Here is a 15,673-nt window from a genome sequence, read left to right on the forward strand (position 1 = left end):
TATCAATCTAACATATTTAGTATAGACCTGGCCTTTGAGTGCTTTACTTGAAGGCCTGAACTTTTATCCTTTGTAGCCTTTGCATTAATGTTTTTGATTATTTTTGCCTCAGTGCTTCAATGCTTTTCCTTGAAACCTCCCCCCCTCTGGCATTTTGAGCTTTCATTGAAACTTGAACACACTTGAACACCTCATTTCTCCCATGTGTTGGTGCACTTGCCTTTATGTAGTAATGGTGTATGAACACTGTTTACAGGGGTTTTGAAAACAGAGTTTTAGCCAACTCAATCTGTTACCAAATACATGACAAAATAAGACTAGCTAAAGTGCTAGAAAATATAGGGTAGGGGTTCTCAACTGTATGTATAATGTAGATAATTTTAATACAGTCTTGTGGTGCCCCATTCTACCCATTTGTGATTATGCAGATCATCTCTCTTCCCATTCACTATTTGACTTTCCCTGTGGCAACTTCAGGAATTCCTACATGAAAAAGTAGGGGAGTTTATTGTGTTTTTAGTTTCTTTTAAGGCCATTTAGCAGCTGGAAACAAAGATCTGGTACAATGTTAACTGACTAACTCTGCACATTGCTACCAAGAGCTTTGTGGTCTACAGTTTGAGAACCTCTGCTCTAGGGAACAATCCTCCTTTGGCAATGTGATGGAACTAAAGGATGTTAGAATACAAAGAATCTCTCCTGCTTTAACTTGCTACTCAAGACAACATTTCTGTCTTCCTTACATTTGAAGAGGAGTGAATAGAACTTTTTTCACAATGCCTTTACTTAACTGACCCAAGATCTCAGTTGGGTGGGAGGTGTTCTCTCTGTAGCATTTTTAGCCCTTTTGGTATAGGGATCAAGAAGAGGATACTAGATATCAAGGGTGAAATCCTGGCACTATTGAAGTCAATGGCAAAATTTCCTTTAACTTCAATAGCATCCATATTTCACCCCCCAAAATTAACCTTTACTTGTCATTACAATTCATTTTGCCTTCCTAATTATGCTATTACTATTTTTCACTTTAGTAACACTTCAACACTGATATCTAGATGGCAACAGGTCCAAAAGAATGTTTGTGGTCAATGCTGAGAGGCAGTCTATGTTTTGTAGAGCAGGTAGAAATAGCAGCTATAGTTCATATCAGCATATCGCAGAAAAGTTTACACTAATCAGGTGTAAATTATTATCTCCTGCTGTAATCTTATGTTTTGAGATGAACTGCAACATGGTTATTAATATTTGTTGTCTACTGTGCATCAGTACAAGCGTGGCAGAGATGTAATATACATTCACTTCATTTTTCTGTGAAGGAGGTTAAATGATATTATCTTCTTGTGTAACGTAGGTAGATGAAGATGAATTGCTAATATCCAAAAGATTAGATATTTTAAGATAACTTTGGTGGGGTTATCTTATCTTATCATTACCTATTGAAATTGATTGGAAGTTTAATTGACTTTAATAGCAGCAGAATTGAGCCCTAGACGTGTGTATTGTGCCAGGTTCGGGCAGTCTTGAGTTTTTCATTACTGAATTCTATATTTTTATCAATTATTTACAGATGTGATGCAGATCCATCAGCCCTAGCTAAATACGTTCTTGCCTTGGTAAAGAAGGATAAAAGTGAGAAAGAGCTGAAGGCATTATGTGTTGATCAGCTGGATGTATTTCTTCAAAAGGGTAAGAAGTCTTCGCTGTGACTATAAAACTTCAGTGATTTGCTTTGCTTATTGATGTTTGTGTACTCAGCTTAATTTAGGATTAACTGCTATTTATCTTTTTTATGAGCCTTCGTTAAGTGCAGTTAATTCAGTTGCATGAAGAAAATCTATGAAATTTAACAAAAAACAGCAGTATTGTGTGATATCAGTATAATATATATCCTGGGTACAGCTTAAATTTTCCACCAACTATATAAATAAGGACACTAAAGTTTTTTATCATAATAGATATACTGGAACTGAGTACATATTTGGGAGTGTGAAATATATGTCCCTTTACCTTCCCCCAAAAATTAAACTTGAGATAAGCTTGAGAGCATACATCACTAATTTTAGGGTAAATTGAGGTAAGGTTGTAGTAATTAAAACAGTTTGGAAATACAAGCAAGTCATTACGTTTAAATTTAAAAGAAACACAAACATTTTTGATTATGGCAGTGCCGTTATAAGACACTCAAATAACCTTAATTCTGTTCCTTCTCAGGACATGATTACAGAGGGCAACTCTGAGACAATCTTATCCACCCATTTCAGTTCTTTTAATTTGTCCAAGTTTTCATCCTTTGTACACTTATGTGCCAACCTTTTAGCCTCCGTTAAAGTCTCTCCTTAAACCAGACTTCTGTTTACCCATTCTTTTGTCAGTATGCTGTATGAGTTAGAAGGTAAGATCTTTGGGGTAGGGACTACGTCTTCCTCTTTGGTATACAATATGAGGGCATATTGTACTTACTGTACAATTAACAATAAGCCTTCTATTATTGCTTCCAAGTAGGCTGGTTGATCACGAAGATTACATGATTTTGGGGATCATATTTCCATTGTGTGTTTGGCAGCGTAAGCACACTGCCTACTCCCCCTCTTATTACGAAAATACTTCTGATTTGGAAAAAAAAATAGCAGGAATACAAGGCTAGCTGTGTTAGTTGACAAGTCATCTTTAAAACTCCATTCCAAAATGTTTGTACCATGGACCATCTTATATGGAGATGGACTTCAGTGATTGTATACTTGCTAACATTTGGTAATAATTTCACCATGTTGACTCATAAACTTCAATGTTATGATCATCTAGTCTGGCGACCTGCACATTGCAGGCCACAGAACCTCACCCACTTCTGAAATGAACTCCTAACCTCTGGCTGAGTTACTGAAGTCCTCAAATCATGGTTTAAAGACTCCAAGTTACAGAGAATTCACCATTTACACTAGTTTAAACCTGCAAGTTTGACCTGTGCCCCATGCTGCTGAGGAAGGCAAAAAACCACCAGGGTCTCTGCCAGTCTGACCTTGGGGAAAATTCCTTCCTGACCCCAAATATGGCTGTCAGTTAGAATCTGAGCATATGGGTAAGACCCGCCAGACAGATACCTGGGAAAGAATTCTCTGTAGTAACTCAGAGCCCTCCACATCTAGTGTTCCGTCTCCAGCAGTTCGGGATTTTTGTTACTGACAGTTGGCAGTGGGCCACATGCCACTGTAGACAATCTCATCATTCCCCTCCATAAACTTATGAAGCTCAGTCTTGAAGCCAGTTAAGTTTTTTGCCACCCCCACCCCCCCCCGAACTTCATTCCTCTGATGGCTTGTCTAATTTCAAGCCTAAACTTGTTGATGGCCAGTTTATAGAAGTTAGTTCTTGTGTCCACATTGGCACCTAACTTAAATAACTCCTCTCCTTCCCTGGTATTTATCCCTCTGAAGTATTTATAGAGAGCAATCATATCTTCCCTCAGCCTTCTTTTGGTTGGGCTAAACAAGCCAAGCTCTTTGAGTCTCCTTTCGTAAGGTAGGTTTTCCATTCCTTGGATCATCCTAGTAGCCCTTCTCTGCACCTGTTCCAGTTTGAATTCATCTTTCTTAAACATGGGAGATCATAGTTGCACACAGTATTCCAGATGAGGTCTCACCAGTGCCTTGTATAACGGTATTAACATTTCCATATCTCTACTGGAAATACCTCACCTGATGCATCCTCAGACCGTATTAGCCTTTTTCATAGCCTCGTCACTTTGACGGCTTATAGTCATCCTGTGATTAACCAATACACCACCTCCTCTCTTACTTTCAACTGATAAGTCCCTAGCTTATAGCAAAAATTCTTGTTGTTAGTCCCTAAATGCATGACCTTGCACTTCGCATTATTAAACTTCATCCTATTTCTATTACGCCAGTTTACAAATCATCCAGATCTTCTTGTAAGATATTCCTTCCCGCAGCCCCCATTGGCCTGGAACGGCGAACCGTGGCCAGTTGGAGCTGCGATTGGACGAACCTGCGGACGCTGCAGGTAAACAAAACGTCCTGGCCCGCCAGTGCATTTCCCTGATGGGCCACATGCCAAAGGTTGCTGATCCCTGACATAGACCTACCTTGGACTAGTGATGGCATGATTTGCTGGCCTTCCTCCTGTTCTTTGTGACTGCAAGTCTTCTTATCTTTTATTGTCCCTTATAATCTTCTGCAGGTCATCCTGTATCCTCCTGTGGCTCTGAATTCAGGGTATCTCCATTGGCTCTTCTTTTTTTCTTACAGGACTAGCCGTTCTACTCTTCTTCCTTGCCCTCCTTCCTTCAGTTGCAGCCTGCTGTGCCCCTCCTTCATTATCCAACTCAGCAAACCTGTTCCTGAGCTCTATTCTCCTTCACTAATTGATCTTTTCCTTTGCCTGGTTCTTGTTGTCACATGCTTCCACTGACCAATTTCCTCACCCAGTAGTCTCCCCTCTGAGTTTTTCAGTCCAGTTTGCACATGCTAGTCTTGACTTTTCCTCTTGCCTTTGCTCCATCATTACTCAAAACCCCCTTCAAAACTCAATCATACTTTCCACCTGCGTCTCCAAGCCTCGAGTCTTCTCTTCCATGAGTTCTATCAAGCAGCACTTCATACAAACGAAGCTTTTTTCAAGTACCTGCTCTAGGATCATGTACATCCTGCAGCTTCCATATCCAGTCATATTCGTTGTCTCTTCCATGGCTTCAGTCACTACCACTGCTGCCACTGTACCTGTCATAGCCTTCCTTACTAAATTCCTGCCAAGGGGGAAAAATAAAAACCATCAAAGACCAAAACAAAACCAGAACACCACATACACCTCATTCCCAAACTCCCACTCAGACTCCCCTGTTTACAGATCTGTTTACTGCTCCTGAGCCACTGGCTGACTGTTTGGTTGCCTTTATAAGCCCCCTAACCATGGAAGCCCCGCCCCTAATCAGGGCTCTGCTTCTCTCACAGCACAGTGCTCCCTACCAGCCTTGACAAAATGAACAAGGGGGGGTGGAGGGGGGGAGCCATACACACAAAGCAGAAAAAGAGACACTACACCCACAAAAAACTCACTCACTGCCCCTAAAGACCAGAAGCTTGTTTCCTCCCTTCTCCAACAGAACTACCATTCAAACTCCCCTGTTTACAGCTCTATTTGCTACACCTGTGCCGCTGCTCTTAAACCAGTTGTATTAAAGATCCACTTTTTAAAGTCTTTAATTGGAGTAAATGCCCTGGTGAAAAAACCATCTCTAAATGTTTTGCAGTGCCTTATTTAAAGTGCCATGTGTATCTATGGTCCTATTAAAACCATATTTCATGATCTTGATTCTATTTTCTTTGCCCCTTAGTTGTCCAGGAATGGAAGATATCCAAAACTGATCTTTAAATACATTTGCACTGCCTAAATTGTTCAGAATTTTAGAGTAATATGTTCTCTAGCAATTAAATGCAGGGAAAAAAAGCAGTCTGCTACATAAATTATCTCCATTTAAGTTAAATAACTTTCAACAATGCAGTTTATACTGTTATGAAACAATTCCTGGTGAGCTATATATTTGGAAGATTAATCAGTATCCATTATTTTCATTGCCAATAAAAGCATAATACACCTCTACCCTGGTATAACGCTGTCCTCGGGAGCCAAAAAATCTTACCGCATTATAGGTGAAACCGCGTTATATCGAACTTGCTTTTATCCGCCGGAGTGCGCAGCCCCGCCCCCCGGAGCGTTGCTTTACTGCGTTATAACTGAATTCGTGTTTTATCGGGTCGCGTTATATCGGGGTAGAGGTGTACTTCTAACTAGTATTCAGTGGTTTGTAAATGTAAGCAAAGGGGAAGAGTTGCATTATATTTAAATGGACTGCAGAGGGTTGAAATAGTCAGATATTAGAGGAATTCATTCATGAATTCTTGGTATCTTTGTTTTTCCCTTAATCTTTAGAGACCCAGATATTTGTTGAAAAACTTTTTGATGCTGTGAATACAAAGAGCTATCTACCTCCGCCAGAGCAGCCATCATCAGGAAGCCTAAAAGTTGAATTTTTTCAACACCAAGAAAAAGACATAAAAAAGGAAGAGGTAAGAATTTAAATCATACTTTGCAGTGCAGTCTCTATCCCTGAACCTGTAGCAGTTTTACAAGATACTTCCACGCTGCTTCTCCTTATCAGTTTCTTATCAACAACTTCCCCTTGTCAGTGCCAATTGGTGCTGCAGGCAGAGGAGCCTGAGCAGTAGCATTGTGACATCAAAGGTAGGTCAGCCAGTCATCACTAGACCTGTGCTAATTGGTTTTTTGGTTTGCTGTTAATTCCCTAATGAAACCAAAATTCATTTTGGGTTGACCTGAAAATGAATTTTTTAAAAACTTATAGCAAATCAAAAAGTAACACACACAAAAAAATTGTTTTGACCTGGAACAAAACCTTAAGCTCTAACACTCCTGCCTCCCTTGGTGTCTCTCCCTTTGACAGTACCCATTTTATAACAGTTATGACTAGGCAAAACTTTGCTACTCCTGAGTCAGACATAGTGTGGACACAGTCAAAGGGCAGATCTCCTAAACCTGTTCAATATAAGCATCTGATCTGAAGCAGTTCCCGCTATTCCAGTCCCAAACCCTGTGCCTCCCAACTCTGTCCAACCACCTCAATCCTGACCTGCAGTGTTATTTCTGGACTCATTTCAAGTAATGGGATTGAAGTATGGAGATAAACTGGATGGAGTGTCACAATGTTCCGCTAAATGGGCATTGTGGAAGTCAGGCTTTTCTGGTGGTGTTCCAGTTTCCAGCTGTCATCAAAATAATAGGGTTCTCCTATTGATGCTCAGAACATTCCCTGAAATTTTGGAATAGATTGGGCACAGTCTTAAAAAGTTATCATGTTTCAGAGATGCCATCCAGTTGAGTGTTAGGCCTCTCTTCACTTAGCCAAAACTGAATTTCAGATTCTTTTATTCTAGTTATGTCTGTTTAAAAAAGCCCTATGTGTTGTGCTTATCTTTGATTTCCTGTTTACACTTTAAAATCCAGATAATTAAAGAGGAAGAGAGAGAAAAAAAGTTTTCTAGAAGACTAAATCACAGTCCTCCTCAGTCAAGCTCTCGGTACCGAGAAACTAGGTAATTATAAACTTAGTTTGACTCTTGCATTATATCAAGAACCAATTATGTTGGCTTAAATTTTGAAAGTTTTTTTCTTTTGCAGTGCTGACATATCAAATGTTTTATTTTTCTGTAGTGATATGCTTCTAAATGTTAATAGAGTACTTGTGAAGCAAGCTCTTTTGTGGATTGCTTTTTTTATATGCAAACTTGAGATAAGTACAGTTTGCAAGTAACAATGAAGACTGTTCAGATTTTTATTAACTAAAAATCATCAGAACTCAATTTAAGAAATGTTTACAAAGCAGAGTTAAGTGTAAATGGTTGGTTATATTACAACATATAACCCATCTAATTTTGAAATGTAATCTGAATACTTTGTTTAATACAGCACTATCATTCTCTTCAGTATCTCTCAGTTGTTGTGATGCTGTTACCTTGGTGAAAATGCCCTACTGGGAAAATAAGTCCTGGCACAAAAGCAATATTTTACCCACATTTTCTTGATATGGTGGTAGGCTTTTATACAACAAAAAATTACACAATCAGATGATTGAACAGGTCTTTTTGGAAGAAAGGAGGACTGATGGTTAAAGATTTCATACTCTGTTAGAGACATGCATTCAAAATGAATCAGAACTGCACAAAAGTCAATAACAAATGTAGCATCAGCTTCAGATGTGTATGTGCCAGTATTCTCTAGGAACAGGGCTTTTTAATACCTGCACTTATTACAGGTTTACATTACAGTGCAGAAAATTTCAATGTTTCATTTTCCTGTTTTAAGCACTTACAAATACTGGAAAAATTCTGTTCTTCGAGTGTGTTTTTTGATGAGATTTTAGTAGCCCTTACAAGGTTTGAGTTTACATTTTAAATTATCTTTTCAAAATGTTCTTATTTTTAAATAACGATTAACTCCCCAAATATTTAGAAGCCGCGAGGAAAGAAAAAAAGATGAACGTTCTCGCAAGAGAGATTATGATCGTAACCCCCCTAGAAGGGATTCATATAGAGACAGGTACAACAGAAGAAGAGGGCGGAGTCGGAGCTACAGCAGGAGTCGAAGCAGAAGTTGGAGTAAGGAACGATTGCGGGACCGGGATAGGGACAGGACCAGGAGCAGAAGTAGAAGTAGAACACGAAGCAGAGGTAGGTGTTTGTTAGTCTTTAAAAATATGGGTTGATGATCAGTATGAAAAACAATATTTATCTTGAAGTACAACAGCTCTTTACTTAATAAACTTATCTACAAGACTGTAGGTCAAAATGTTAAAACTTGGGTGCCTAAAGATAGGTTTCATAATCCTTATTTTAGGCACCAAGTATCCTGATTTTTTTCAGAGCTCTGATGTGCGTCAACAAATACAGTATAAGTGAATGAGAGCTAGAGGTGTTCAGCACCTTTGAAATTCAAGTTACTTTTATTTATGTGCCTAAATGGATTTAGGAACCTAATTTTTAGGCACTAGGTTTGGGAATTTTGGCCAGAGCACAGGCGCCCATTTTTCTGGGGGCCCCCAAATTGGCCAGGGCCCCTGCGTTAATCTGTTGGGACTAGCAGCTAGGAGCCTCCAGCTGAGGTGCTCCCAGCATCTTGGACCCACCTCCATCTCTGGGAACCTCCTCTAGCTTCAGGAAGCTTGGTGGCTGCTGCCTTCAGACCTGGGCTCTGAAGGCAGCACAGAAGTGAGGGTGGCAATCCTGTGTCATCCCCCTGCCCCACAACAACAACTTTCAACACCCCCTTCCCCCCCCCCATTAATCCTATTTTGGGTTGGGACCCCCACGGTTAGAGCACTCTGAAATGTCAGATGTCAATGTCTGAAATCGTGAAACTGACTAATTTTAAAACCCTCTGGCCGTGAAATTGACCAAAATGGTCCGTGAATTTGTTAGGGCCCTACTCTTTATAAAGCTCTACACGAAGATCTACCTTACAGTATTTGCGCACAAAACTCCCACTCCAACTGACAATTAAATTCTCCATTTAATGGTGTGTATCCTCATCACTTTATATAATGATCTTAGATCTAAAGCACCCTAACAAGGTGCTTTGATAACTTTAACATTTTTTCTGATTGATAATTCCTTGAAAGTTTGAAAGTACTATGTGTTTACTTTCTATATTTATTTTCTCTAGCATCATATACAGGTTAGAGTTGCTCACGAGTGCTGGACTGTTGGTGGTGCATTTATTCCCTGACTACAAAAGTACATTGAAATTGTTCCCTCCCTCTTTCTTCCTCTTCTCCCCCTCACCCCAAGGGTGGGGAAGAAAGAAACAGTATATAAAGAATTGTATGTATTTTACAGACACATACAAATCCAACAGTTGGTCTAATTTTGGAGCTTACGATCTTTGACATTTTGTTACTTTTAAACAAGTATATTATTTTCTTGCAGAAAGAGATTTGGGAAAGCCAAAATATGATTTGGATAGAACAGATCCATTAGAAAACAATTATACTCCAGTTCCGTCTGTAACAAACATTTCATCTGGCCATTACCCTGTCCCTACGCTGAGTAGCACTATTACAGTTATTGCTCCTACTCATCATGGTAATAACACTACTGAAAGTTGGTCGGAGTTCCATGAAGAACAGTTGGACCACAACTCATATGGAAGACCTCCACTGCCAAAGAAACGCTGCAGAGACTATGATGGTAAGTTCAGATACTTAAACATATATGCAACAATAGTGGCCAGTCACTGATGTAATTTTGCCCTTCCAAGCTGCACTGCCCCCTTCTTTTAGCACTCCCACCCCAAAAGCAGTCTCCTTCTACATCTCATTTTCAATCTTTTTTTCTAGCAAAATTCTTAAAAGCTAAACTTACCTTTATAATCACTTATCTTTAACCAACCTCATTGATTGTTCCCAGCATAGTTTCTGTCCCTGTCTCATTACTGGCATTGCTCTTTTACATGAACTTATTGGTGGTGATCTCTTGTTTTACCTTAGTTCTCTTACTCCGTATCACCCTCAAACCTAGTTCTGTATTTAATAGTTTTGAGCATAATCACCACCTTATGGCATGATCCTGTTCACGGAACTCTTGGACATTTTGTGCTCTTGGTTTTACTCTTACCTATCGGATTAATTTTTTCACTGGCAGTGACCTTCTCGAACCTCACATTTTAGGCTCTTCTTCTCGGTGCACCACTCTACTGTCTTTTTTTAAAACTTACTAAGTGCTGTGTTTATACAGGCAATACTTGAAATCTATATCTTCTACACTATTGAATCATTTTGCACGCTTTCTGCCTGTATCAAACCATGTTTCTGCCACAGTTGGCATTTGTCTCAGTGAGTCAGATTGATCCAAAGCAGATACCCTCTTAACCAGTAAGAATTGCATTTTTACCAGAGTTCCACTAGTCCCAGCTATTTTCTCATGTCAGATCTCACATTGGCAGTAGCTGTTGAGGATGTAGGTCAGGTTTACATTTAAAACTTTTCCCGATATAGTAATGTCTGTTATAGGTGTGATTCTGTTTTGCAACATTTTTATATTGGTAAAAGCCTTAGTGTAGATTTAGTTATCCTGGCAAAGAAGTGCTTTTGTAACTCTAAACTGCTTCTAAACTAGGAGGGTTTGTCAGTGTAGCTATACCGGTATACCTTTCTAGTGTGGACTATGCCCTAGAAGTTTGATTTGATCCCCTACTCAACATCCACATTTCTCAGGTGCATGAATTTGTGTACTTTCATTTCTGAAGTATCGTCTTCATCAGTTGCGATTGCTGAAACCTAATTTTTTCTCTTTTCATTTTCTATGGTCACCTAGATATCACTTTACAAAGTTCAGTCTTCTGAAAATATAGTAGATTCTAGCCTAATCATTGTCTGAAAACTATCCTTAAAATCATCCTGTATTTTGTCAATTTCAAAACCTGATATAAGATCTCAGTCTCAGAATCTTCCTTGGAGTTGTCTCCCTCTCTGTTCTAATGCTTGTTACCTACATTTCTCTCTCCTCCTTCAGTCTTTAGATTGTTCTGCTATACTGCCCTTACCACCTGGAGCAGCTTTTCTGCCTCTTTGAATCTAATTGACACCCTTATTAACTTTTCCAGACACATTTCTTCTCCCTAGTCTAACTACTTTAGTAAAACAGAGAAATCCTACTAACTGAGTTTTCCAGTTTCTGTTGTATCATTCTCGCTGAAACTAGGCCGGGCCACTGTATCCTTTTCTACCCTTATCTGGTAATGGAAAAGATGGAGAAGAATTAAAGCTTGTATCTCTTATTTTACCTGTGGATATTACCTGTTTTAGCAGGTGTTCCTATAATACTTATGGAGAATATTGCTAGACCCAGTAACATTGTATCTACCAGTAAAAAGAGAAGAAAATTGCTTTAACTACTTATTTAAAAAAAAAAAAAAAAATTATTTTATTACTCTCTTGCATGTACATTGTAAAGTGCAAGAAAGAATGTTGATACTTTTGGATAAATATTGCAGTACAGAAATATTTTTATACTTGGACCATTGACTAGTGTTGAGTAGTCAATAATTAGATACTAAATATTTTCAAAAGGAGATGTTTTGTCAATACCAGTTTCTTCTGCACTTAGCTAAAAAAAACCCCACAAAGTTTGCATTGAACTTGCTGATGATGGAAAAATCCATGATTATACTTAAAAAATTTGGAACTTGCTCATTCCTGACACTATTTCATAACATCCAGGTTCCCCTCTTTTGCCTCTTTGTTAGAAATTGGCTCTTTCTCAAACATAGCCTATTTGTAAATAGAGTAGGTAGAAGTCATGCTAAATGACCAGATGTTCACTTCCTAATTTTTAAGTAATCTATATTGTTATGCAAAGGTCTTACCTTTCTAACTGCTACATTATGTGGAGAATATTTAGTATCTGCTTAAAGATCAAACATCAGCTGTTAAATGCTAGTAACATTTAATTGTGCTTTTCATTTCTCAGAAAAGGGTTTCTGTATGAGAGGAGACATGTGTCCCTTTGATCATGGAAGTGACCCAGTAGTTGTGGAAGATGTGAATCTTCCTGGCATCCTGCCTTTTCCAGCACAGCCCCCTGTTGTTGAAGGACCACCTCCGCCTGGACTTCCTCCCCCACCACCAATTTTAAGTCCTCCACCTGTTAATCTTAGACCACCAGTGCCACCTCCAGGCCCTTTACCACCTAGTCTTCCACCTGTTACAGGTAAAAAAAAAAAAAAAAAAAAAATTTCTTAAGATTTAAAATACCTTTTATGTTGCTTGAATTGTATTCAGTATTGAATAGATTAAAATGGCCTTCAGTAGCTTTTTTTCCTAAAATGCTTTTAGGACTCTGGTTTGCACATCTTAACCTGTGAGTCCTGCAGTATATGTGTGTTAATATTGGTAAAATGGATTCTCTTCATGGCAAACTGTTTTAATTTCAAAATGGCTCTAATGATACTATCTCTGAAACATTTGATCTCCAAAGCTCAAGTGGCCAGCTTCTGAGAAAACATTAGAATCCACAACACATGGAGCTAACTCCTTTGAACTATCAAAGTTAAAGGAACACAGGCAACTTCAAAAATTAAACTTTTGTCTGAAAAATGTTGAATCTATTTTTTCTAGGGATGCCCAACATTATAGAATGGGAAAGGGGAAGGGGGGAAGTGTGCATTTGGAAGTGCTTTGGCTGAGATTTTTCAAAGCTGCCGAAGATTTTGATGCCTGTTTCTCTTTAATTTTAGTGGGAATTGGTTTTGTGACTTTCCCTCTGTTGATGAATAAGAGAAAAACAGAACAAAGTACAAATCACAGTAATTTGGTAGAACTATTCAAGAACAATTAGTACCTGAAATTATTTTAAACTCTTAAAATGTCTCAACTTTTAAATTGATGGTGTAATTTTTAATGATTCCACTTTTTTCAAAGATACCTTTTTTGATGAGTGTCTCTTTGCCAGATCCAATTTTTAATACTAAAAATGAGTGGATGGGCCAACATCATGTTACAACCATCTTCACTGGCACCTTAAACTGTTAGAATCCACCTAGCAGAGAAAAGAATGTGAATAGTTCAATAAACTTTCAAATTTTGTTCCTCTGCAAGTGTTCATAAGGCCAAACATTCATTGCCAGCCCAGTATTTCTTCATGTACTGAATCTTCCTAACATTATGTTGTATAAAAGAGAGAGAAGACAAATTAGATCTTACAAATTCAGTAAAATAAAGCTTCTGTAGTCTGTATGGAACATAACAATTTGACTAGTCAAAAATTATTTTGACAGGTATGAGGTACTGATTGCAGTTAAGGTTACTATATGCAATTCAATAGAATGTTTGAATTGTTCTTAACCCCTTCTTTCAAACATATTTCTTTGCAGATGTAGTTGGGACTTTAGATAGCTGAGTCCATTGTCAAGCAGATAAAAATATTAATGCAATATTTTTCCTTATTTCTGGTTTGACAGGACCACCTCCTCCACTTCCACCTTTACAACCTGCTGGCATGGATGCTCCTCCAAACTCAGCAACCAGTTCTGTTCCTACTGTTGTTACAACTGGTATTCATCACCAGCCACCTCCTGCTCCACCCTCTCTCTTTGCAACAGGTGTAGTACTGAATCTTCGGCCACAATCAGAAATAACTTTCTAAATTTACTGCATTCAGTGTTTGCAAAATAGAATAACGTTCACTGTTAATATAATCGTATGGTGATGCTAGACATTATACTTTTGTTTGGGAGGATAGGTTCTTACCTCTGAAGATCACGTGACATCAATTTGAAACCCCTGCTTTTTATGTTAACTCTGTCCTGAAACTTTGCATTCAGGTTGTCAGGGTGGGAAGAATTTTTTAAATCTATTTTAATCTATTTTACAAAATTTTGACTTGGCTATTTGCTAGAGTGCTATAATTATACAATTGACTGTTCCATTTCTCATATTAATCTTAGCAAGCATTAAGCCATTGAGAACTTGGATTTTTATATCTGCAGGTAATTTTAACTAAACAATTTCTTTATTACCAGAAACATATGACACAGATGCCTATAATCCTGAAGCTCCAAGTATAACGAACACTTCAAGGCCCATGTACAGACACAGAGTGCATGCCCAAAGGCCTAATTTGATAGGACTTACATCAGGTGATATGGATCTGCCCCCCAGAGGTATTGCAAAATATTTTCTTACTAGTATTCTTGTGTCAATACAAATAGTGGTCACTAAATAGAGTTATAATGTTAGAAATCATAGCAATATTATAAAGCTCCTTCTGTTTTTCTACTAAAAAACAGTTTATAAATAGGTCAACTGTGAATAATCTAGGCTTCAGTGTTACTGATCCATTATTTTGAAGGTTCAAGAAAACTAGTATAGTGAAACCTATTAAGATAATGTAGAGGTTTCACATTTTTTGGCTGTTATAAGTGTTCGCTTAATACATCACGAGACAAATTCAGATAATTTTCTGGCATTTTACAACAAATAAAACAAGTAAACTATTATGTACCTGGCCACACATAGGAATGCACAATCCTAGCCCTAAAGATCTTACAGTCCAATAAGACAAGGGAATACAAAGAATGGGAGGTGATGGATACAATCCAAATTTAGATCTGTACATTTGGGGTGGGGTTGAGTTGGGGCTTCCCAGTCTGGCTCCTCTTCCATAGTCGCAAGTTCCCTCGCTAGTGCCTAGTTTTTTGGTGCTCAGTAGTGCCCCATTTACCATTAACCCCTTCTCCAATCATCTGCTACCTCATGATGTAATATAGGCTCCTACAAAAATAGTGACAGGATCAGAGCAGTGCACAGAATGCTGTGAACAGGATGGGTCCAGTCTGTGGCAGATGCCTTCTGCCTCACTTAGCTGTTGTAAAAAAATTTCTCTAATAGAGGCAATATAGATGAGATTAGGTTCTTTATGATACAGTGATAAACTGAGATTAGGAGGGAACTTCCTGAATGGGCAGGATGAAATCTTTCTTTAATTGTCAGTATGGGAATTAAACAGAGTGCTGGATTAGTTGAGATCACTAGTTTGAACAAATACAGCAGTTATGATGTTCTAAAAATCAAAAGGCATCTTGCAATATCAGGGTGAAGTCAGTTAATAGTTATGAACAACAAAAGTCTTACTACAACAAAATGCACAGAAAATATAAATGAAAAATTAATACAGTCTCCCATTTACATACAGAAAAACCTCAGAATAAAAATAGTATGAGGATAGTGGTGGATTCTGAGTCCAGGAAGAGATCAATTGGCGCAGGGGATGGAGGAATTCCTACAAAGAAGGCTTGGTTTGACAAGTGAGTGCTCGTCATTAAAACTATGTTTAGTTTAATAATGCTGTTGAACTTTAGGGGAGTTCTTGTTTCCTGTTCTGAAATGAACTGGTTGGAATGTTCTTGGGCCTCTGTGGTAACCATATATTCGGTAGGCCCTCGAGCTTATACAGGTGGCGTAGAGGGTCATATATCTTAAAAATTAGGTGATTTAACATGACTCATGTTAGAGGGATGAGACACTAAGTGTGATAACCCAGCATGAGTTTTCATTTTATTTCCTTCAAGAATAACTGGCCTTTTAAAGGTG

The 15,673-nt window shown here is 38.3% G+C and overlaps 1 protein-coding gene across 1 annotated transcript in view; it reads left to right on the forward strand.

Annotated features, from left to right (window-relative positions):
* Positions 1 to 15,673, forward strand: part of RBM26 (RNA binding motif protein 26) — a 92,808-nt gene that overhangs the window by 10,873 nt on the left and 66,262 nt on the right. Inside the window, exons 2-10 of the mRNA XM_065399715.1 lie at positions 1,568 to 1,686; positions 5,944 to 6,080; positions 7,036 to 7,124; positions 8,041 to 8,258; positions 9,513 to 9,773; positions 12,054 to 12,293; positions 13,543 to 13,683; positions 14,104 to 14,244; positions 15,276 to 15,387. Of these exons, the coding sequence (XP_065255787.1) occupies positions 1,568 to 1,686; positions 5,944 to 6,080; positions 7,036 to 7,124; positions 8,041 to 8,258; positions 9,513 to 9,773; positions 12,054 to 12,293; positions 13,543 to 13,683; positions 14,104 to 14,244; positions 15,276 to 15,387 (1,458 nt within the window). The remainder of the gene's footprint in view (positions 1 to 1,567; positions 1,687 to 5,943; positions 6,081 to 7,035; positions 7,125 to 8,040; positions 8,259 to 9,512; positions 9,774 to 12,053; positions 12,294 to 13,542; positions 13,684 to 14,103; positions 14,245 to 15,275; positions 15,388 to 15,673) is intronic.

The sequence above is a fragment of the Emys orbicularis genome, chromosome 1, assembly GCF_028017835.1.
Source record: "Emys orbicularis isolate rEmyOrb1 chromosome 1, rEmyOrb1.hap1, whole genome shotgun sequence".
Lineage (NCBI taxonomy): Eukaryota > Metazoa > Chordata > Testudines > Emydidae > Emys > Emys orbicularis.